At 37.8% G+C, this 22,270-nt stretch overlaps 1 protein-coding gene across 2 annotated transcripts in view; it reads left to right on the top strand.

Annotated features, from left to right (window-relative positions):
* The window catches only part of SULF2 (sulfatase 2), a 170,475-nt gene that overhangs the window by 122,406 nt on the left and 25,799 nt on the right, over nt 1–22,270 (top strand). For both annotated transcript variants that reach the window (XM_075166404.1, XM_075166403.1), the window contains 7 exons: nt 760–911; nt 4,393–4,562; nt 9,039–9,189; nt 11,712–11,887; nt 14,962–15,090; nt 16,056–16,112; nt 16,821–16,950. In XM_075166404.1, the coding sequence (XP_075022505.1) occupies nt 760–911; nt 4,393–4,562; nt 9,039–9,189; nt 11,712–11,887; nt 14,962–15,090; nt 16,056–16,112; nt 16,821–16,950 (965 nt within the window). The remainder of the gene's footprint in view (nt 1–759; nt 912–4,392; nt 4,563–9,038; nt 9,190–11,711; nt 11,888–14,961; nt 15,091–16,055; nt 16,113–16,820; nt 16,951–22,270) is intronic.

The raw sequence follows: 22,270 nt of genomic DNA on the forward strand, positions 1-22,270 counted from the left end.
CTGTGAAAGCATCATTGGGTATATCATATACTTTAGAGAATTTATGTTCTTCCCATAGAAATCTAATGCTTTTAATTTTCCTTAACCATTTTCTGGAAAATAATTTGTGTCTGTACACTTGGGGCTTTCAGAGCAAGGCTAGCATATACGTAGCTCTTCTGGGAGGATGGCTCAAATGCCTGCCCTGTGTTCTGTAAGAATCCTTGTACTCATTCTGCACTTGTTCTGCCAAACAGCCTGCTGCTTCATTTCTTCTATGCAAGAAGTTTAAAATCTCATCATATTTATGGTCCTCATTTGTCATCATTTCTCCCAAACCAGCGTCCTGTTAGTGACTTCACTGCTTTTGCCAGTTCCTTAGGTGGAGATGGCTTAAGTGGGTGTAACCAAAATGAAAAATGTAGCTAAATTGGGTGATTCAGAGTAGGATGAGATAATGTGGCAACTGGTACTATTTTAAGCATCCTCTGTTTTGTTCATCTGACTCTGAATGTATCAGGCACTAAAGAAAATGTAATGGTAATTGTGGTCCGGTTTCTCTCATACGTAGTCAGGTTGTAAATCAAACGATCTGCATTACAGAGCTCTGAAATAAAGAAACACAGGCAAACTGATAACTCGGAACTTATCTCTTACTCTAAATGTATCTGAATGAAGAAAACAAAGCTCCTCTCAGAAGAGACAGAAAGGAAAGAACATGGTTAAATACGGTGTTTCTGTTATACTTTCTTACTATCCTTTTGCGTTCTCTACCCCTAGCTTTCTTTGGAAAGTACCTTAATGAATACAATGGTTCCTATGTGCCTCCTGGTTGGAAAGAATGGGTTGGATTACTTAAAAACTCTCGATTTTACAACTACACGCTCTGTAGAAATGGAGTGAAGGAGAAGCATGGATTTGACTACTCCAGGGTAGGTCCTACTGATTTATTTCTCTTTCTTTAACATTTGGACGTGACTGCAAGAAAGCTACGCTTTATAGTTTCAGTCTAACTAAAGAATTCTGTTCGTACTTGAAAGCTGCTACGTGTAACATTAGCTACAACCCAATAGGCATTGTGTTTGGACTTCTCATTGTCTTCCATTCTGGGAGGGTCATGTTGCTGAAAACATTGTTAGCAGTAATGGAAACAAACAAAACAGCCTGAGACTGTATTATGAGCTGAAGATGTGAAAATGGATTTCAGTGCTGCATGAAAACTATTTCTGTGCTTTGTATTTGAATTATTGTGTGCTGAGTCGGATTGTCATCTATACCCCTGCTATAGAATTGACTCCAGTGGAGTTACACAAGCATGAATGAGATAAGAATCCAGTTCCCTCCAGCCAGACCCATCTTTTTATGTTAGTTTAAAGAACTTGTTTCACAGCCATAATATGATGGAGAATTCATAATATGTTGGTATATCTTATGATAATTCTGAACCAGTGGAGAATTTAACTATTGAATTTATATCTCTGTGCATTGTTACAGGCACATATGTTTCCTAATATCCTTGCAAGGATGTTATACCCTGGCCAAACTTACTAAAATGCTTGATAGTCATTGTCAAATGCAGTATCATTTTTTTCCTCATCTAGCATATGTTACAGCTCAAACAGTAACCTGTTTGCAGTCAGCAGTATGTTTATTTCAGCCAAAAGCATTACCTTTCCAAAGCAACCAGCTTTTGTGAAATCCTAAAATGGCCTAAATTGTCTCTAAAGTATGATGACAAATAAATTTATCCATAAACTGCGGTAGTTTAAGTGGGGTATAACTTATGAAGTTGACTCACTCTGGAGTGATGCTAATTTGTAAGGTGTATTTGCTTAACAGGGGTTCAGTTGGCTTTCTCTTATTGAGCACAAATCCTGCCACCATATTTGTGTTTCATTAGCAATGTGTTCACAGTCAGTTTTTTCTTTAAAAGATTGATGTCTGTGTGATTTCGCCCTTCCCCTTCCCCATTTGCCATTTTTAATTGAATGTACTTTGTGTTGAAAGATAAAACTTAACAGTCTTCTAGGGTTTCCTCTTCTATCACCAGCTGCTAAGGGGAAGGGGCAACTGATGTACGGAATTATTTTTCTTTTATTTCCCATCTGATCTATGAAGAATGAGAGAGCTGATCTTTACAGCCATGTGCCAAAAATGTTACGATGGAAATATATCTTGTGTGGAACAAAGTCAGGCAAGTGATTTCATAGGCCACTGTTCCCAATTTTACCAAGGAGCCACCAGGAAACTTTATATTCCAATATCCTCAGCTCTGTTTTGTGTATGCAATACTTGAAAATGTTTAGGTTTTCATTTGGTTTAGTTTTTCTTACCAAGTTTGGTAATTAAAAACGAAGTCTGATGAAAATATAAATTTGATAATCTTCATATTCTTGCATAATACACAGCTATGGTAATAAACAGATGATAGTGTGCAGAACACTGGCATTCAAATGAACAAACAGAAGCTGAAATACAAGACTGCTTCTCTTTCCTGCCATTTTTGTTGCTGGAAACTTAATTTTCCAGCAACAAACAATATAATCAGATTATTTTTAGCCCTATCTACTTGACATAGTTAATGTTAATTATGTGCCAGTGGAAAACTAGAAAAAAAACATTACTGATTCTGTCCCCCAAAGCAACTGCTAAACACTTATCCTCTGAAAATCAAATCTTTGCAAATTCTTTCAGATTTTCTAACAGGATATATTCTACTTTGATTTTTCTTTTTCAGTTTCTGTCAACTATTTTAGATGAATTTTTAGTTTTGTATGCATTTGCACTGTCTACTACAACCTCTACAATCTGGAGCTTTTAAAAAAAAGAAATCAGTCAAGGGAAATGTTTCTGTTTGGTCTTTTGGCCTGGTAAACACTGGGTTTGCAATGTTGAATTTGAATGATTTTCACTTTGACCAGGTGAAAACCTTCAACTTCAAAATGAAGTTTGAAAACTATGCTCTTATAATGGCTAAATCAAAGATGAGTTACACACTTAAGAAGTGACCAACCAGCTTAAAGAGCAGGCGCATTTTAGATAAATGTCGGTGCATTATTGAGAGCACTCCAGTATTCTCTCTCAGCTAGGAGTATGGTCTCAGGTATTGAAAGTAGGTTAAGAAGTCAGTTTTGCTTTGGTCTGGCTTATTGTACATTCTCCCTTCCCCTGCATATGCTTATGAATGGAGGTCCTTCAGTTAACTTTGATGGAATTATGCCTATTTACACCTGCTTTCATGAGTGAAAATATCCTATCAATAACAGTCATAATCATGGCAGTTCCATAACAGACATGCCTTATGCTGAGACCAATGTGTAAAATTATAAAAGGAGACTTTGCCAGCCTTGTTCTGGGATACACATGAAATAACTTGGGGAAAGGTAAATGCAGTCAATGAAAACGGCTTCCTTTGATGAATGATAAGCTGACTTCTTAGATCAAGGACATTGGCAGTGGTAAAGAGGAGCAAGTGTCTGAACCACGGACAAAAAGCTGTACTTAAAAGAAGATGCAGTCCAATATGTACCACACCTTGTACTTGTTCTCTTGACCAGAGGCAGATGTTATGTCTGATTTTACATTCCGCTGTGACATGACAGTTATTATTTTGTTTTTTAAAGGTGCAGTTTCATATCCCACTCATGTTTGAGGGGTATTTATATCTGCAGCATTTCCTGTGATGCAGCCAAAGAGAGAACATGGCTTATCATTAAAAATACTGTCTTCAATCCATATAGCTCCAGCAGATATCGGAAGAACGATAATGATACTTCTTAGAGAATAGAAAGATAGTCCATATCTTCTAAAGGAAGTTTTTTAAATTCTCAGCATTTTATTTGATAGAGCTATATCTCTATCAGCTTGTCACTGTGTCTGTAATACTGAATGAAATTTTTTGTGCAATTACCCCAGCATCTTCTGGCTTTAGTGACTTCTGGTTCAGAGGGAGGTTAAGAAAAATGAACATCAAGCCATTTGGATTTTCAAAGCATTTTTATGATGTAAGGTCAGCTATACCCCTTGAAGACATTGACACTAAAAAGCAAATAAATTGACCTGTAATGTTCTATTTTTTTTTTATTAATACCTGGTCATTGTATTTAGTATTGTGATCTTCGTAATGTCATTCACACTCTGGGAAGAAAGAGTCCTATTTGATCTTCTTTAATGTCATTCATTTCTGAGAGGAAGCTGTTGCTTTTCACATTTCTAGGCAGTGAGGAAAGAATAATTTGGTTTTAGTTTTTGAAGTTTTAACATCTGTAACTTACTCTCTCCTCCTCCCATTCTGAGCGAAGTAGCTTCTTTTTTCCTGTTTATTATGAGAACTCAGACCTCCCCTTCCCATCTCACCCCCCAACTTGAAATTATTTTTCAAGTATCTCATTATACTTTTACTTCTACTTGCAGGATTATCTAACTGATCTGATTACCAATGACAGTATTACCTTCTTCAGAATCTCAAAGAAGATGTATCCTCACAGGCCTGTACTGATGGTTATAAGCCATGCTGCTCCTCACGGCCCTGAAGATTCAGCCCCTCAGTACTCACATCTCTTCCCTAATGCCTCACAACACATGTAAGGAAAAATAAAACCCTTTCATTTCCAGGTCTAGGAGTATAGACGTCCTGGGTACCTCTGGGGGAACAATGTTTGCTTTCTAATACTCTTGGCATAAGTTTGTCACAAATATATGAGTGTCGAGATTTTTTTTTTCTTTTTTTTTTTTTTTTTTTACCTCTTCAGAGTAGTACCAGTATCTTGAGAATGGCTACTGCATCTAGAACTCAGAATTGTAGCTCACTGAGATAAATGGAAAGATTCACGTTGAATTCATTGGACATTGTTACAACCTATTTGGGAAGTAAAGCACTGTTTTATTTTGAGCAGGAGGATCAAAATCTGGTTCTTGGGCTCTTCTAATCTCTTCAGGGGAGGAAACTCTATCTCCCTGTTCTTATGTATAAACTATATTATTTTATGGGTATTATCAAAAATCACATAGTATGCAATACTTATTACTCCTGTTTCATATATGGAAAAAAAGGAAATACAGGCCTGCAGCACCAAATTAGACAAACTATTTCTGAATGAGCTGATATGTCTGTACATGACCCAGTACAATGTCTTGAATGGGTCCCAAAAGCAGTATCACCCAGTTCCTGAGTTAACATGTTCATAAGCTCCGTGATGATATGGTTCTTGTTTATAGCACAGAGACGTTTTACAGGTACAGGTCTGTAATGCTCCATTACAGGCATCTCCTCGCATGCTGATAAAATGAATCGTTCTCCCAAATCACCTTTTGGCACAACTGAAAACATTCCAATATTTTTCTAATTACTGGCTTCATGCCTTCACTGATGTTCAACATTTGTAACTTTCTTCCTACATGCCCTTTTTTTATTTTTTATGTTTTTAAGGGGAATTCTGCTCTATTTTGGATTTGTGAAGGAACTGGGAACTGATGGAAATAATAATAAATTGGTAGCCAAAGCTGCTCAGGACTAGTCCGAAGTCCAGTGAAATCCATTTGAGCTTTTTCACTTTATTTAAAATAGAGTCTGAGAGAAAAAGCTTCCTTTGTTCTATTGTGTAGGTATTGCATAACTTAGAATTATATATTTCATTATTTTACACTGTGCTACCGAAGAGAATCTGTGTCCTAGATCTACAGCAATGCAGTATTTCGTGTTTGTTTGCCATCTTTTGCTCATTTCTTTGAAATTAAAATTACAGAAATGCCAAATGAGCAACTTCTCATAGCTTATACCCAAAATTGACCTCAGTCTTCTTAGAAGTTCCTGTGGAAGGCATTCATATCTCGGAGATGCTGATCATTTATTGAGCAACATTCTGTAGCAATTTAATTATACTAGTTGAATGAAAAAGAGTAGAAGGATTTGAGGAAGGCCAGCAATGAAAAATATAAACTACATCTATTTTTCTTTTGCTCATAGTTTAAATTTCATTTTTCACACAAACTAGGTTTATTTTCCTGATTATAAAGTAATTACACAAAACTATTTTTAATTGTAGGTGACTTTTCTTACAATGGTAACAATTCTACAGGAAGTGTCACTTCATGGCAACAAGTTTTGTATGTAAAGAAACAAATTATCTTAGTAGATTGAGGAGCTGTCTTTCTCTTTTGGATATGAACATAAAATAATATGTACATCTTGTGCAAAGAAACTGCCAATCTTAATCTAAATAATTTTCCCGGCCCTACATAACAATAATAATCTGTAAGGGTTTTCATTGGCTTGGGTTTAAGATTAAATGTAAAAATGCAGAACGTGCATCATTCCCTTACTGTATGTACAAATTAGTTTTCTACTTTCCATTTTTTCCCTTGTTCCCACATTCCATGGAATCCCTCAGTGACAGATAAATCTGTTAATGATAAAGGGGTGTAGGCAGTTCTCACTGTTTTGTAGTCATGTGGATATGGTAGGGAAGGATCAGAACACAGGTAGAACGCTTCTTATTAATTGCCCTAAATCAGTAAGCAATACTCTGAACAAAGTCTTTGCCTAGTCCCAGAATCAGAAGGCAGTACACCGTGTGACGTGTCTCTCTACCTCTTCTTGTGGCAGCACTGACAAAGTCTACAAGCGGATTCTTGAGCTATCCACAAAGCAAAATGAAGGTGTGACTGTAATTCTTACACTAGTTGACATACATACTGCATTGTGCAGCATTGCTAATAATAGCTAGAAGTTAGTGGTATGGATTTTAGCATAGACTGACAATCAGAATACTACTTTGCTTGGGAACTCTGGTATGTACTTCTGTTGCTAATTTATGCTGCTGTTCTCTTGCTTCTATTATTACATATACTAGCTGGTATGATCATTCTACCCTATACTGCAGTCTCTTTCCATCTCGTTCTATAGAGCTCCTTTTTGCGTGCATCTGCAGTCTTTTCTTGTTTGAAAATTATTCACGTCAACCACCATTCACATAGCACATCCCTAGGCTACATGGCTGGTTTTCCTTTTTTACTGCCTATACTGATAGCTGCAGAGAATGCAACAGCTGGGTAGTTTAAAAGTGATCAGAAATGTTATTTCTATAGAGGGTACGTTTTACCACCCATCTTTTCCAAGGTCAAATGCAATCAGACTGGGACTTATCTCCTGAGTACATTTGAAGAGGTTATCTTAACCAACTTCTAGGAATGTTACATTTGTGTATTTTTCCCGTAAGACAGACAAATCTGTTAAGTGTAAGAGGGTTACATTTGTAGTAATCAAAGAAAATCATCGGCTTTGGTTGGATTAAACAGCGGGAGGTTTCAAATCAGCCAGGAAATCACAAAGTAAGCTGAAAAGGAGTTTGCCAAGCATTTTTGATTCATTCTGGGCATCACATAGCAACAGTTTCCATAACTGTCAGCATTTTCAAGGAGCAATGTCATTATTTCAGCCACAATAACATTCTGAAATTCAAGAGGCTATTAACGATACAGAGAGAATAAACACCAGCCCTTTCCTCCCTATATGAAGAAGCCTCCATTTGCTGTCTACGCACATTTTTCAAATAGCATCTAACAGAGGCTTTTGGCATAAAACATTTCACTGTCAGATTATTAATTTCATATTTATATTAAAACTCTTAAGACCACCTGTCATATTCAAAGATACATTAGATACACAGTATTTCAAGGAGAAGTTTCAACTTATATTACTATTGTTTATCTTAATAACTTACCCTGCTGCTCTGTTGCATACACAAAAACAACAGTAGATATTTGCCAAATAGGAGGTGAATTTATCAGGAAATTGTGTGTTGGGAAGAAGAAAATAACTGAATATCTGCTATTTTTCCTGTGTTACTGTGTCACCCTCTTGGCTTGCATGCTTACGTAGACTGAGTTTATTGCTTTGAATGAAAAAAGGAAGCCTCAATAAATCACTTAGGAAAAGTAATTTTTAATATTTTAGATTCTGCAGATGATGTGTTTGAGCCAAGATAGGAAGAAATTGCCAAAGATGGTTCTCAATCTTAGGTAATAACAAACTTTTTAGGAATAGATATAGTAGGTAAAAATAGTATTTCTTGCAAATGTAAGCTATAATATAGCTTTCTAGTGAGTTTGTGATGCCGAGAGTCAACATTATGGTAATGATATACCAAAATAAATCTTTTGTTTAGATCTATCTAACATAGAGCAATATAATTATGCACAGAAAAGCAATCTCTGGAACTGCCAACAACATGAAATTATGGACAATCAGTGATATTTCTCCTCATCACTTTAATGATGTCACAGGATCATGAGAACTTGGAGGGGCTGTGAGATTCCAGGAGGACATTGAATCCAGCTCTTGGGATTTTGCAGGGGCTTTAATTAAAGTTTCTGATGATCACAAAGGAGTTGGTGGCTGGAAAGTGTCTGCAAAATACAGTCCTATTTCCCCTCACCCCTGCTTTTCTTGGCAGGTCTTTAAAATCCGGCTATGTATCCACTTCTGCTTGCCATGAGCTCACATGCAGTTTGATACCACCAGGTAGGGTGCCTGTGCTCCTCTGGGTACATGAGTGTGAAAAGTATTCAAGTAGCCAGTCATGTTGAATTCAAAAAAGCTGTTAAAGAACATGGTAGAACCTTTTCAGCAAGTTCCATAGTTATTGTTAAACAGCTTGCACAAGCCAAAATATTTGGTGCTAATGTGGGCAGAATGAAAGCAAAGCAATTACATGAGTAGGAACTCTATAGTACATGCTTCATCCAGATCATACTTCTGGAGTTCGACTTCTGAGGCTAGTCTCTTGGCCTTGAAATATATCCATGTTAGTCGGAAGACACTGCGAAAACAATTTATATTTACTCTTTTAATATTTTATTCCCCATAGAGTTGTTTCGATTCTCCCATCTTTCGTACAAAACATTAGAAGCATAATACTTTTCCAAAGTAAATCTAGTATTTTCTTGTGCACCTCAAAGAGTTGGTCCTATAGTGTTGATCAAATAGAAATTATTGGTATACATTACTATGGCTTTTTTCTACACTGCTAGAACATTCTGATTTTCTCTCTGTTCCTTAGCACTCCCAGTTATAACTACGCTCCAAACCCAGACAAGCACTGGATAATGAGGTATACAGGTCCCATGAAACCTATACACATGGAGTTCACTAACATGCTACAGAGAAAGCGCCTTCAAACACTCATGTCTGTGGATGACTCTATGGAGATGGTAAGATTAGTATTCACTTTTTTTTTTTGGCTAAACAGGTACTTGTTTCTTGAGTTAAGCTCCAAGCTGTGCTGTATATGAAGATAAGGGGGAAGGAAGGAGGAGGACTGCGTCAGTTTTCTAATAGTGTGTAATCCTTTCACCTCTGAGGATTTTGTCTCTCTATTCAATGTGTAAGGATCCTCATCTAAAGACAGGTACCGTGAGTTGGGTGGTGTGAGCGAGCTGATTTGTTGCCACAGAGCCACTACTGATTAAGGGGAAGAGGGAGGGATCACCTGAAAAAATGCACATCATAAATTCTAAAAATGTATCATCTGATAGTGAAAAGTCATCCTACAACCTGTTGGAAATAACTACCTAACTGTGGGCCTATCTTGATCCTGTAACACTGAGTTTCTGAGAGAACAACCACCACAAAAAGTGATGCTACAGGGGTCCTAACTGGAATAATCCCATGGTAGACCAGGCCCAGGATGTTAAATGTTAGAAGTAGATAAATATATAGGTAGAAGGCCAAGAATATAGGCCAGAATATATAGGTAGAAGGCCAATGGCATCCTGGCCTGTATCAGAAATAGTGTGGCCAGCAGGAGCAGGGAGGTGATCGTGCCCCTGTACCGGGGACTGGTGAGGCTGCACCTCGAATCCTGTGTTCAGTTTTGGGCCCCTCACGACAAGAAGGACATGGAGGTGCTGGAGCGTGTCCAGAGGAGGGCAACGAAGCTGGTGAAGGGCCTGGAGCACAAGTCTGATGGGGAGCGGCTGAGGGAACTGGGGGTGTTTAGTCTGGAGAAGAGGAGGCTGAGGGGAGACCTCATTGCGCTCTACAACTACCTAAGAGGAGGTTGTAGCGAGGTGGGTGTTGGTCTCTTCTCCCAAGTAACAGCGATAGGACAAGAGGAAATGGCCTCAAGTTGCGCCAAGGGAGGTTTAGATTGGACATTAGGAGAAATTTCTTTACTGAAAGAGTGGTCAGGCCTTGGAACAGGCTGCCCAGGGAAGTGGTGGAGTCACTATCCCTGGAGGTATTTAAAAGACGTGTGGATGAGGCGCTTAGGGACATGGTTTAGTGGGCATGGTGGTGTTGGGTTGACAGTTGGACTCGACGATCTTAGAGGTCTTTTCCAACCTTAATGATTCTATGATTCTAGATTTTTTTTTTTTTTTTTAAAATTAAGTCTGCATTATGTAACAATAAAATCTCTTATTGCAAGCTGGGTGTCTTGAACAGAAACATCTGAATTAGCTAAAAGCTAGTCTGAAAAAGAATGGTTTTCCAGTTGTAAGGAGGCGGATTTAAAGGTGTTGAAATTTACTCCTTATCTCTTGGCATTCTTACCCAAAAAAGGTAGAACATAAAATAAGAGGAGTCCTGCAAGGCAAAGATGAAATTATCTGGATGGCATTGCATTGACTTGTTAGTAATGTCTTATAATTACTGATTCAGGTCAGTATGTTCTCTACTTTATATTAATGAACCTGTTTAGATGGATCAGATACCAGCATTAGGGAAAATCAGCTATTTTACTACACTATTTTGATTTTCTATTTAGTAAAATGGTTTCACTTTGAGTGATTCACTGGAGGCAAAATCAGCTGAGTTGTTTTTTAGTTGTAATCACCAAGTTAGCCTGATCTTTTCTACTAAATTAGATGCATCTAATAGTCTTTCAAAATTCAAACAAACAAACAAAAAAACCCACAAAAAACCCAAACAAACAAAACAACAACAACAAAAAAAAAGAATCCAAACCAACAACACCACGGAGTTTGTTTTCTTCTGTGCTGATGTGTTCTGGATCCATGTGAGGCACCACTTTCGTGGTGTCCCACCACCTTTGTACGTTTGCACGTGAAAATGTCACATAAAAATTGATCTCTGGTGCTCAAGTTAGTACATTTCATTTAAAGATTCTTATGTAAATCCATAGAAGCAACCACAAACAGAGTTAAAGCTCCTCTTAACACTCCATGTTAGTTCTCCAGCTAGTGAGAGAGTATGACTGAGTGATATTTATCTGGAAGAGATTTTGCAAATATTCTGCGTAATGGGGACTCTTTTGTCTGAAGGCAAGATCGTTGAGTGTTGCTTAAATAAGTGTGAAATTCAAAATGCTGTCATTTTATTAAAATTGTTTCCTGCAGGAAAAGATAAAGGTGGAGAGAAAATTTCAAAAATGCTTATCACCTTGAAACTTTTATCTCTGCTACCGTATGTATTTAGTACTATCTTGACAGCTCTCGTGCAAAATACTGAACCCAAACACTTTTGAAAATATGGCATGCTAATGTGTTTACCTTAAAACAGAAAACAGAAGTTTGCCTTGTAATAGCCACAATATTCAGTTAGTAAAATTATTATGTGATTATGGATTATTCAGAATAGTTCATTGTGATAACTCAGTAGCATAATAAAACTGTTGTTGATTTGCATGTCACACATAGGCAGAAAATTATATCCAATATTCTGCGTGTAGTACTACTCAGTACTACTCATACTTCATTTTGCTTTTTTTCAGATTTACAATACGTTGGTTGAAACAGGTGAACTGGACAATACATATATAATATACACAGCAGACCATGGTTATCATATTGGGCAGTTTGGGCTGGTGAAAGGAAAGTCCATGCCATATGAGTTTGACATCAGAGTTCCTTTCTATATCCGAGGTCCAAATGTGGAGGCTGGATCCTTGTAAGTTCTTGGCTATTGTGTGTGTGTATGTGCATGTACAGAAAAATCCTTTATATTCACGTCTCTAGTCGTATTGACCTGGCATCCAAATGAGGGCAGAAAGTTCTCTCATCCTGACTGACTTCCTGCTCATCGTTGGCAGAAAAATACATCTACTCAGATAACAGAACTGATAGCATGTGCTGATGTAACATAGTCAAGGTTTTATGCCATTGCCTTTTTGCTTGCATAGGTGTGCAGCACAAGCCACTACACTTTTGTGGATGTAGTTGAAAAAGCCGCTTTGAAATATGTCCAATCTAGGAAACACTTTTTTGCCTCCTTTTGAGGAGCGCAAATAATACACATAACTATCACATTTTCAAGGTAAAAGACATATTGTATAATGTTCACTGCCACAGTAGATAATTATTGCTGGATATTAAATCACTTAGTGGAGTCAGCTGTTTCAGTTTATGAAGAAGAATGTACATAATAGTTCGTATATTGTCATCCACAAAGATTCTTTTTGGTTCATCCTTTGAGATTACATGGTTAGGGCTGTTTGTCAGATGCACGCAAGCATGCAGAATATGACTGTTAATTAAAATGGTAGCTTTGATCAGCTAAGAAATTATGTAAATACACTTTCTAAGCAATTATTTCAATAGCAAATATTTGCACTTAAGTAATGATTTTGGACAGAGTGCCATAATTTGCTGCCTTTTATTTATGTCAGTGTGCATGTTTTAGCATAATTAACACACACAAGGTCTTCCACACACAATTTTTTTCTTTACCACAGAGGAACAGATCTAGTGTGTAATACAGTAGCAAATAGTTATTAAAAAAGTCTCATACCATTTGCTGGTTAAATTCATTGATTCACATTATCAGTAGGCACAAAAACGTTAAATTCTGTAGATGTTGCACTATGTGTCTAACTTATTTACAGAGTTATGCATGTGAAAGAAACAATATTGCTTCTCTAAAAAGCAGGGGAGGGATTCCTCAGGTGGAATTAAACGTAATACCTCAGCACTGAAAGAAGTTTGTCTGCAGCAGCACAGAGTTTCAAGTGAGCTGGATTAGCCTTCTAAGAACATGCTCTCTTTCACTTCAACTGCAGTTTTTGGTCTTACTGGAGAGGCAATGCTAATATGGCCCAAGTGGACTGAGCTAGTTTTTCTGCAACATGCAATGCTAGAGACCTCATGTCTGCTCTAGTTCAAGGATCTTTGCACCTAGACATACATAAAAGCTGTGAAACCTTCCCACTGAATTTTATTTTTCAGTGGCTTCTGAAGATGAAAAAATATTTCTATTAGAATCAGAGGAGTCAGCCTGACAGAGTCTAGCAGAACAGAGCCCATCACAGTACAACAAATAGGAAGAATAGGATGAAATACCTTGGAGGGGGAATATATCAGATAATAAATTGATCCTCCCTTTCAGCCTGATTTTCTTTAAATGGTAGAACTTCAATCATCCATGTTTTGCGTCAACCTTATGTTTTTCCTGCAGAGTAATTGTTATGACTCCCTTTTGATACCAATGAAGATTTAATAGCAGTCACTGTAGCAAGTCATTACTAAGTCCTCATTTCTATTACCAAATATGCTACACCACAATTATTAGTAATTAAAATCAAATTAGGTACATCAATTTAATTCATCATCCATGCTCTTGTCAGTGCCTGTTTGCTCACTCGCTCAAAAATGTAGTAATTTTTAAATGGTGTCTCATTAATTAGTGTGAATTTAGCAGCTTTCTTCTGTCCTGTATTTTGAGCTGGAATTCTGCACTGACATGTGTAGCAGCCCATCTGGTCCCATCCTTCCTTGCATCCTTTGCCTGCAAATCATAGCACAGTGATTCTTCATGTTCGGTGCTGTAGAAGACTCTCTGTATAGCAGTATGCTCATTTTCTTTTTTTCCTCACTTTTAAGAAACTGAGTGCCTTCCTTGATATCTTTTTTTAAAGAAATAAAGAAAAGAAATAGTACACATATGATAAACAGTATGTATGTATGTAATATTTTGAGTAATTACACAACACTCATAGACATATTTGAAATAAGTTTGTAAGGTTCAATATAAACTGAAAACACTTCTGCAAAACCAGACCCATAGTAAAACCAAGTCACATGATTAGAAATTTGGGCATTTGTGTAGCTACTGAATGCCAGGCTGTGCAGCTAGATGCTCTGATCTGTGAACTCACTCGTATTTAGCTGTGGCAGTTCAAGGGATTTGGGGATAGGAGCTGTCTGTACTCCTCTGGAGTTGATGCCAATGTTTTAATCAAATTTGAAGGCAATTTAAGTTCAAATATTGTCCTGTTAACTGTGGTGGCTGAGGAACATGTGCCACTACTCTGCTAAATAACAGGGCAGGGCTGTTTCTAAGTGTTTGCAGAATGGATAACTGTGCACTTCGGAAGATTGATATTACTTCAAGTAAAGCTGTGCTTTTATTCTTTTTTTTTTTCCGTAACTGCTTCTTCTCTGCTTTTTCTTTCCTGATCCCTTTCCTTTTTTTGTCTCACACTCTACATTAACAGCGACTTTTAATTATTTACTGTGGTGTCTCAATATATTTCTCCTCATGTTCTCTTCAGAATATGCTTGCTGTTATATAAGCTGAGGTACTTATTTCTATACAATATTTTGTATAAACAGATAAAGCATGTGCTACCTGCCAAATCTACTTTTTAATAAAATCATCAGATATTTGGCAGACACTGTGATTCTGTAAGACACCCAAGGAGTTTTTCCAATGCTTTCTCATGTTTTGAAAGACTTTTGGACCCTCTTTTGCAATAATTAACTAACTTTGCCTTATGAACTACTTTGCTCTCTCAAAAATGCTCTGTGCTAAAGTTTTAAATCTTCATATTAATCCCTCTTGAGGTTATGCAACTTACCTATATTTTACATTTTAATTCCCTTCATAGAAAGGAATTGGATTCTCTTTTCTTCATTGCAGATGTCCCAGAATAAGCCTTTTCAGATACCTGGTCTCTGTGGAAGAGCTGGAGTTGCTTGGTATCATTTCATACACTTTAAACCAGGTTCTCATATATGTTTTTTCAGGAATCCTCACATTGTGTTGAATATTGATCTCGCACCTACAATTCTAGATATTGCTGGATTGGATATTCCATCTGATATGGATGGTAAATCCATTCTAAAGCTTCTGGATTCTGAGAGACCAGTGAATAGGTAAGAAATGGAAATGTGTGTGTAAACATGCATATGTTTGTACAGGAGACTGAGCGAGTATTCAGCAACATGCAGCAAATATAAAGGAAAATATAATAAAATTACCATCTATATGAGTACATAGTTCACTGGAGAATCTCAAGACCTATTTGGCAATATGTGACTGACTTCAGTTATTTATTTTCATTTTGTCAGGTTCATATACTAGCTATATGGCATATATGGCATCTGGATATACTAAATGTAATCTGTGTAGCAGTGAGAGGGCTACACATGAAGGTCTTTAGCTATGTGAGTTATAGATTTTAAATGTCTCTGTGGCATCATTTGTAGCAAAGCATTTCATATTGAATAAATTGTAGAATAATTGAGTTGAAAGGGTTGGTTGTGTATCAGACTATAATATAAAGACAGGCTAGCACTCAGAATTGCACAGTTATTATTTGAGACCTTCCATCAATACTTTCATTGGAAAAAGACTGAGGAAGAGAATTAGGCTGGATGCTTGCTAGAGAAAATAAGCAGAAAAAGGGAAGAAGGAGATTTGCTTTACAAGTAGTTGGGTGGAGGGAGAGGGGGGAAAGGAGCAGCTGCTTTAGAATAGGATACTTTGGGGGTAGTGTGCAGGTTAAGAGCCCAAACTGGAGTCAGGAAACCCTGATTTAATTTGCGATCCTTTGTGATCAAGGACAATTCAGTTAATCCCCTGTGCCTTAAACATGCTTATGTTGAAATAGTTGTACTGTGTGAATCTGTTGTGGATTTTGTCCCTGTGAGAACAAATCTGTCCTATGTTTGTTAATGATTTGCACTGGAGAGGCATACGTACCTGCTTCATAAAGCTGGGTGTCCCCTTGTGCAATTTTATGTAATGTTTCTCATCTGAATTGGGGGTGAAAAACTGGGGCATGACTTGATTACTGGTTTTGTGGGAATTGCTTTTTCCTCTCCTCGTTTCCTCCTAGGTTCCATTTAAAGAAAAAGATGAAGGTGTGGAGAGACTCGTTCCTAGTGGAAAGAGGGTAAGGAAAGTGTTAATCACAAGGCCCACTCTTTTTAAATAGAAGGATACTGAATAGCTAAAGCCAAAGCAGCACTCTACCACAGACCTAAAGCCATTTAGCTGTGCCAGCAGGGACACGGCTGCAGTATGCCTAATGGCAGTGATTGTGTGATAGGAGGGAATGTATGGCCTTTGCCTACAGCCTGCATAAATGTGCTGTTGGGGTGGGGGAAGGGGAGTTTTACTTGGATTGAGAGATGGAAAGGCATCCCATTTTTCTTTCAGCTGCTGCCCCCCCAACCCTCCTGCTTGTATCATGGGAGTATGAATAACCTTTCCTCTCTGCATGTTCATCTGCTGGCCATTCCCTTTATGCCTCTGCCTTAATACGTAACATGGGGCGTTGAAGGGTTTGCGAGGTGCAGCCCTGTAGAGTGAGGAGGGTATGGTCTCTTTATATCGGCTGTTGTTACTGCCTGCCAATCAGACATGAAACACACTGTCTTGGTTTTGTATGTTTTTGTATGCTCCCTGAGAGTATGATAGGAATAACTTGTGTGTTATTGGAGATTATGATAAATGCTAGTTTCTACTGGCTGTTAAGTTTTGGCCACCTGTGATGCTACAGACTTGGCAGATAACCTACTCCTCTGAACCTTTTCAGCAAACTGTATGAATATCTTGGAATTAATATTAATGCAAAAATATTTTTTTTTTCCTTTTCCAGTAAACTGCTGCATAAGAGGGAGAATGAGAAGGTAGATGCCCAAGAAGAAAACTTTTTACCCAAATACCAGCGTGTGAAAGACCTCTGTCAGCGAGCTGAGTATCAAACAGCTTGTGAACAGCTTGGCCAGGTAGGGCATTGTACCCCTGACTGAAAGCAAGCAGTTGTAGTTGGGCTAAGCTTAACACCTTAACTGTGACAATGTCCTTCACCTTGTCGTCAATGCCAGCTTATAAATCAAATGGCTCATTCTGTGGCTTTTGCTCAAAACCGTATTACAGCATTTATGAGACTGATTGTCAGTCCGGAAATTGTGATTGGAGTGCCTCTGTATTGACTCCTGACTACTGTTAAGAGAACTGCCTACCCTGTTTTAACATTTTATTCCTCAAATAGAAGGTGGTTTGGGATTCATTAGTGATGAGAAGCTACAATGAACCTAACAGATTGGCCTCCTCCAAATACATATACCTCCCTTTGCTTTGAATTCTTAAATTAACTCACTTTGTTGTTATTATTTGGAATTACATATAATAATGGGAAACTAATACTCTGTGAACTCAATATATCCTTCCTCTTAACAAAAATATATTGTGAAAACACACATGCAATTATGACTGCGGGTAGTCTGTGTGTACATGGGCACAAAGCTCATAGATTGTGTGTCATTTCTCGTATTGTTACATAACTGTTCTGGGCAGGTATGAAAATATGTTCACTTTTGATCCAAGTTACGTAGAAGAAATTCAGGAAAAAAAATTTAGAGTTTTATCAATATACGGTCTTGACGCAGGAGAAAGTTTTGCAAATTTACCAGTGCAAAGGCATGGCAAAGCTATCTCCAGCAGCTCCACTCCTGGGGAGATTTCTCCACTCTTGGGGGAATTCTCATCCTCTGGAAACGTGGCAAAATTGACTCTGTGCCATTGCTTTCTCATCTAGGTACTGTCAGAGTACCTCCTTCCAAGGACTGTAATGCATTCTACCCGTGGACAAAAGGATGAAGGTAGATGGGTCCACATGCTAATGTGTCTGTTCTTAGACTGGCATTACCTCATACCCTGGCAGCTCAGAGGACTGTCAGAATAAGTCAGTCTGTGGAATATAACCGTTCTTGCATACATGATCTGAATGTCTCACCAAGGCTATACTCAGCAATGGGCTACTCAGGCTACAGTAGTTCATTTTCTACTGTCGGAAGCCAGACTCCCTGCTTCTGGCTCTACCGATCATGTAGTTCAGTGCACCTGTGAAATGAGTCCATTGTTCCTTAGGTGTTTGGATCCAATTTATACGTATAAGCATTTTCCAGATGCTCCTTTCCTCCTGTGGCTTCTTTGTCAGATTTAGTATACAGAGAGATTATAACGTCCCGTTTTTCCTAAAAATACTGAACTGCAGTAGTTTATTGTCATCAGATGTCTTAAGCTGAAATTTTAGATGGGTGGGAGCAAGACGTTGTTTCAGAAACTGGGGGAAAAGTCATTGTTTCTGCTACAACATCATCTAGTAAGTAGTTTGGGGAAATACAGCTTTTCTTTTCCATCAGTATTTTCCCTTTGAAAGATGTTTCAACTTCTTCCTTTTGTCTTCATCTTCCCAATTATTTTCAACATTATTGTAAGAACAGAGGGGAAAAGAGACTCTCCAAACCCATGTTGTCACCGAAGCTGTCTCTTTGCATAAGGTAACTTAGCTACATTCAGGCTTTCTTACTCTAATTACCACATGTCTCCGTTATGGAAGAAAGGGGGAAGGCCCTGTATTGTCTACACACATTCACAGGCTTATGTTTTCTTCCATGGATAATAAAATATCTTTGACATCTGTAAGAAGTGAGCATAAAACGTCAACTCCGTAATCAGAATTGCCATTAAATTCCGAAGTGAAGGTGTGCTAATAAGAGATGCGTGTGCTGCATCCTCATTGTCAGGAGACAGAGAGGAGAAGAATTGTTTTGAGCAGTTCAGTCAGACATAATTGGAAGTGATAGGATGAAATTGAGCAAAAAAGAAATTTAAGTTGGACATCAGGAAAAATTGCCTAACAATCAAGTCAATTAGAGCCTGGGAAGGGCTCTCAAGGGGGTCTCAATCCATCTAACCACTGCTCTAGAGAATATGTCCTAGTAGTCTGTCTAGACAGCAGAAATAGTGGGAGATGAATGTGCTTATTTGAGGATAAATTGTGTCTAAATATGGGTGCACCCAAAAGTCTTTTCAGAGTGAAGCAAGACTAACTTCTCAAATGACAAATGGGTGTTGTCTGTTTGCTGGTGCTGTTCACAGCTCTGCATAGTAAGTAGAATGAGCCCAAATGTATAACATACCACTGCCTTGGGAGAGTTTATGGTATACAGATACAGTGGTTATTTAGCAGAAGTCTGCTGATTCTGCAGGACAATTTATTATTGTGCATTTAACAATATCTGGAGTGTTCAGTGCAAAAGGTGAATTTTCACATCCTGATGCAAAGATGAAGAGAAGTCTGGGTCAGAATTAGGTGAAACTTGGTAAAGTCATTGGGAGTCTTTCTTTTGACTTAAATAAGTTTTGGGGACCTGCTATTCCACGCACAGAGAAGTCTGAGCAGTGCCAGGGAATCTGAAGTGTGAGCAGGAGACGAGAAGCACAAATGGAGGACAAAGACTCAGAAGAGGAGTGAATGAGAAAGACAAGGACAGAACTTAGAGTAAAGGAGAGGTAAAGAAAGCTTTGAATGTGAGATGGAGAATTTGAAATTCTGCTTTGTGTGTGTGCAAGTTTGTGAATATAGTTCTATTACCACAAAATGCTCTTCCTTTGCAAATCTCTGTCACCCTCCTTGACCTATAATCGTTTTGATAAGAGAGCACCAGGATCATGGAGATGAGGCTATTCACGCTGTTTAAAACCTTGTTTCAGAGTCCATTATGTGTGATTTTTTTGGCAACACTAATATATGTAAATTCTTCTGAGTGCAATGGGAATCTGTGTGTTGCCATGTTTTCTTTTTCAGTTAGTAGGGTTTGGTCTGTATTAGCTATTTGCATCCAACAAAGGGTGACTGTAGGCTCAGATGAAAGAGCAGCTCAGCATTTATATTCAAGGATTTAAAAGAGATGAGCTCTTTCTTCCCACATGAAATAAAAAACATTTATCCTAGTACCTAATGGCTTCCACACAAATTTTTTCTCTTCAGTGTAGTTCGGTCTTTCATTCTAAACTGGCTGATAAGTGGAAGCTGACCCACTTTTATCTGGCGGCCTGCATTAATGTGCTTTTGTGGAAGCCAATTATGATATCAGCATTGCTCTGTAGAGTATTCCCAGCAACTCCACAGTATCATAACAACAGCTGCACAAAATCTCCCTCTAAGCCATTTGCCAACTTTGTGCACATTTGTTAAACATGCAATACCTGCAGCACTGCTGATTGCTATAGGGAATCTATGCTGTACATGTAAAAAAAAAAAAATTTTAAAAGTATTAATTTTGTCTTTAGCAGGACCTGGCATAATACAATAATATTGGTAACTTGTGAAGAAAAATAGTTGTCTGAATTCACATTATTTCCTTTTCAAATCCTTTTTATTTTCAAAGCTCTGTTTACATGCAAATCTGATACAAGTAGAATTTGCCTTTAAATAGCATTAAAAAATATTATTTTATATGACAGTTTTCACCAGGAGAACATTCAAAATGCAAGAATTTGCACTTTGTTTCCTTCAGATGTTCTGCAAATGAAAGGTTTGATACACAGTCTTTCCTCTGATTGCTTTGTGCTGTACCAGGATCATGAAGGGATATTCTCTTTTGTAACTGGCATGAAGATATCATAAGTAAAAGTATGTCACTTACTGAATTAGTCCCGCCAATTCTCTGACATAGCATGGCATAGCAGTGATGAAAAATATTCTGATCTATGTGTGCTTTCCTTCAGCAATTCTTAAATGGTACCTCTAGATCATAATACTGCCACCGTAATCATTAGCCATTGCCTAGTGCCAAGGGTGGAGCAGTAGAAAAAGTTATTTACGTTTTTTTCTTTTCCTGAGGGCACTGTAGCTTGAACTTACGTTAGCCAGACTTAGGAAACTAAGTCAGGTTTTATAAGGAATTCCATTAAAAACTGGGAAGAAAGTTTTTGATCTGTGTATCTTTTGTGGTTGTCCGGTTCTTTTGTACCTAGGAGAGATATCCTGAGGTTACTAAAGAATTTAGGTTCTGTTGATAAGTGAAGCGTATCAAGCCAGCTAGAATCCAGATAATTTTAATAGCTCATTAGGCGGATCTTTGGAGTTCCTGAATGCCAGTGCGAGTTGCACGTGCTCAGCAACTTTCAGGATCCGGTTCTCAATCTGTGATTGCAACAAGAAATGACTTGTTGATAACTTCATACATTAAAAATTTTATCAGCCCTCAAACTGATAACATTAGGAGGCAACAAACCATGAAAATTAAAATAGTGATGATTTATTAAGGGCTGTTATTCAAGGATTGTATTCCTTATCAGGAATTATAATTAACTGTTTCCCTCTTTTAGCCAGAAATAGCCTATAATGATTTCCAGAGGCTATTTTACTTACGGGATTTTTTGCTTGTTGTTGCTTCACAAAACCAAGAAATTTGCATCCCTTTGTTAACTGAGATTTTTTAGACTCCTTGTCATTACTGTAGTGGATGTTGCAAGTAACTTGCCAAAATCAATACCAATATTTAATAAAACCACCAAATTTTTCAAATACCCTGACATGAGTAGCAATGTAGTTTAGTTCAAAAGACAACGAGCTGGAGGTCAGGAGGCTGGCTTCAGTCTCAGAACTGTTACAGGCTTGATGTGGGACCTCAGACAAATCAATTCCCCGTTTTGGTGCTGCTGTTTTTTTTCCTCCACCACTAATGTAATTTCTGCTTAGGCTGCACTCACTCCTTAGCTTCTGCAGTACCTAACACAGCAGGTGGACCATTTGATACCACAATCTAATTATTATATTAATAATAAATGAATTATATAATTGTAGTCTTAAATTTAGGCTGAATACCTGATTTTTCATTTGTGTGCTAGTTGATTGTCCCACCTGCCTCACTTCCGCTACAGATTGGGGCATTAAAAAGCCCTCCAAATTTTCTGTCAGTAAATTGTTCATCCATCTTATAATTTTAACGTTTGAGTAATATGTAGTGTTTGACAACCGAAATTGAGCTGAGAGCCCGGAGGTCTGAATCTCCAAAAATCATGAGCCAGTGTAATGAAATAATGTCCAGTTGGAATGAAGACCAGGCAGTGCTATTTATATACTGAAGACATGAAATAGAGGAAACTAGACTCGTCCTTTGCCAATGGATAAATTGGAAGAAGGTACGGGGGGGTGGGAAACAAAAAAAACCCAACAAAAATGTTAAAAGATTAAGAAAATAATATCTGTGGGGAAGAGCTAAGGAACTGGGCATATTCAGTCAAAAAAATAGC

Source organism: Calonectris borealis, chromosome 17 (assembly GCF_964195595.1).
Source record: "Calonectris borealis chromosome 17, bCalBor7.hap1.2, whole genome shotgun sequence".
Classification (NCBI taxonomy): Eukaryota; Metazoa; Chordata; class Aves; order Procellariiformes; family Procellariidae; genus Calonectris; species Calonectris borealis.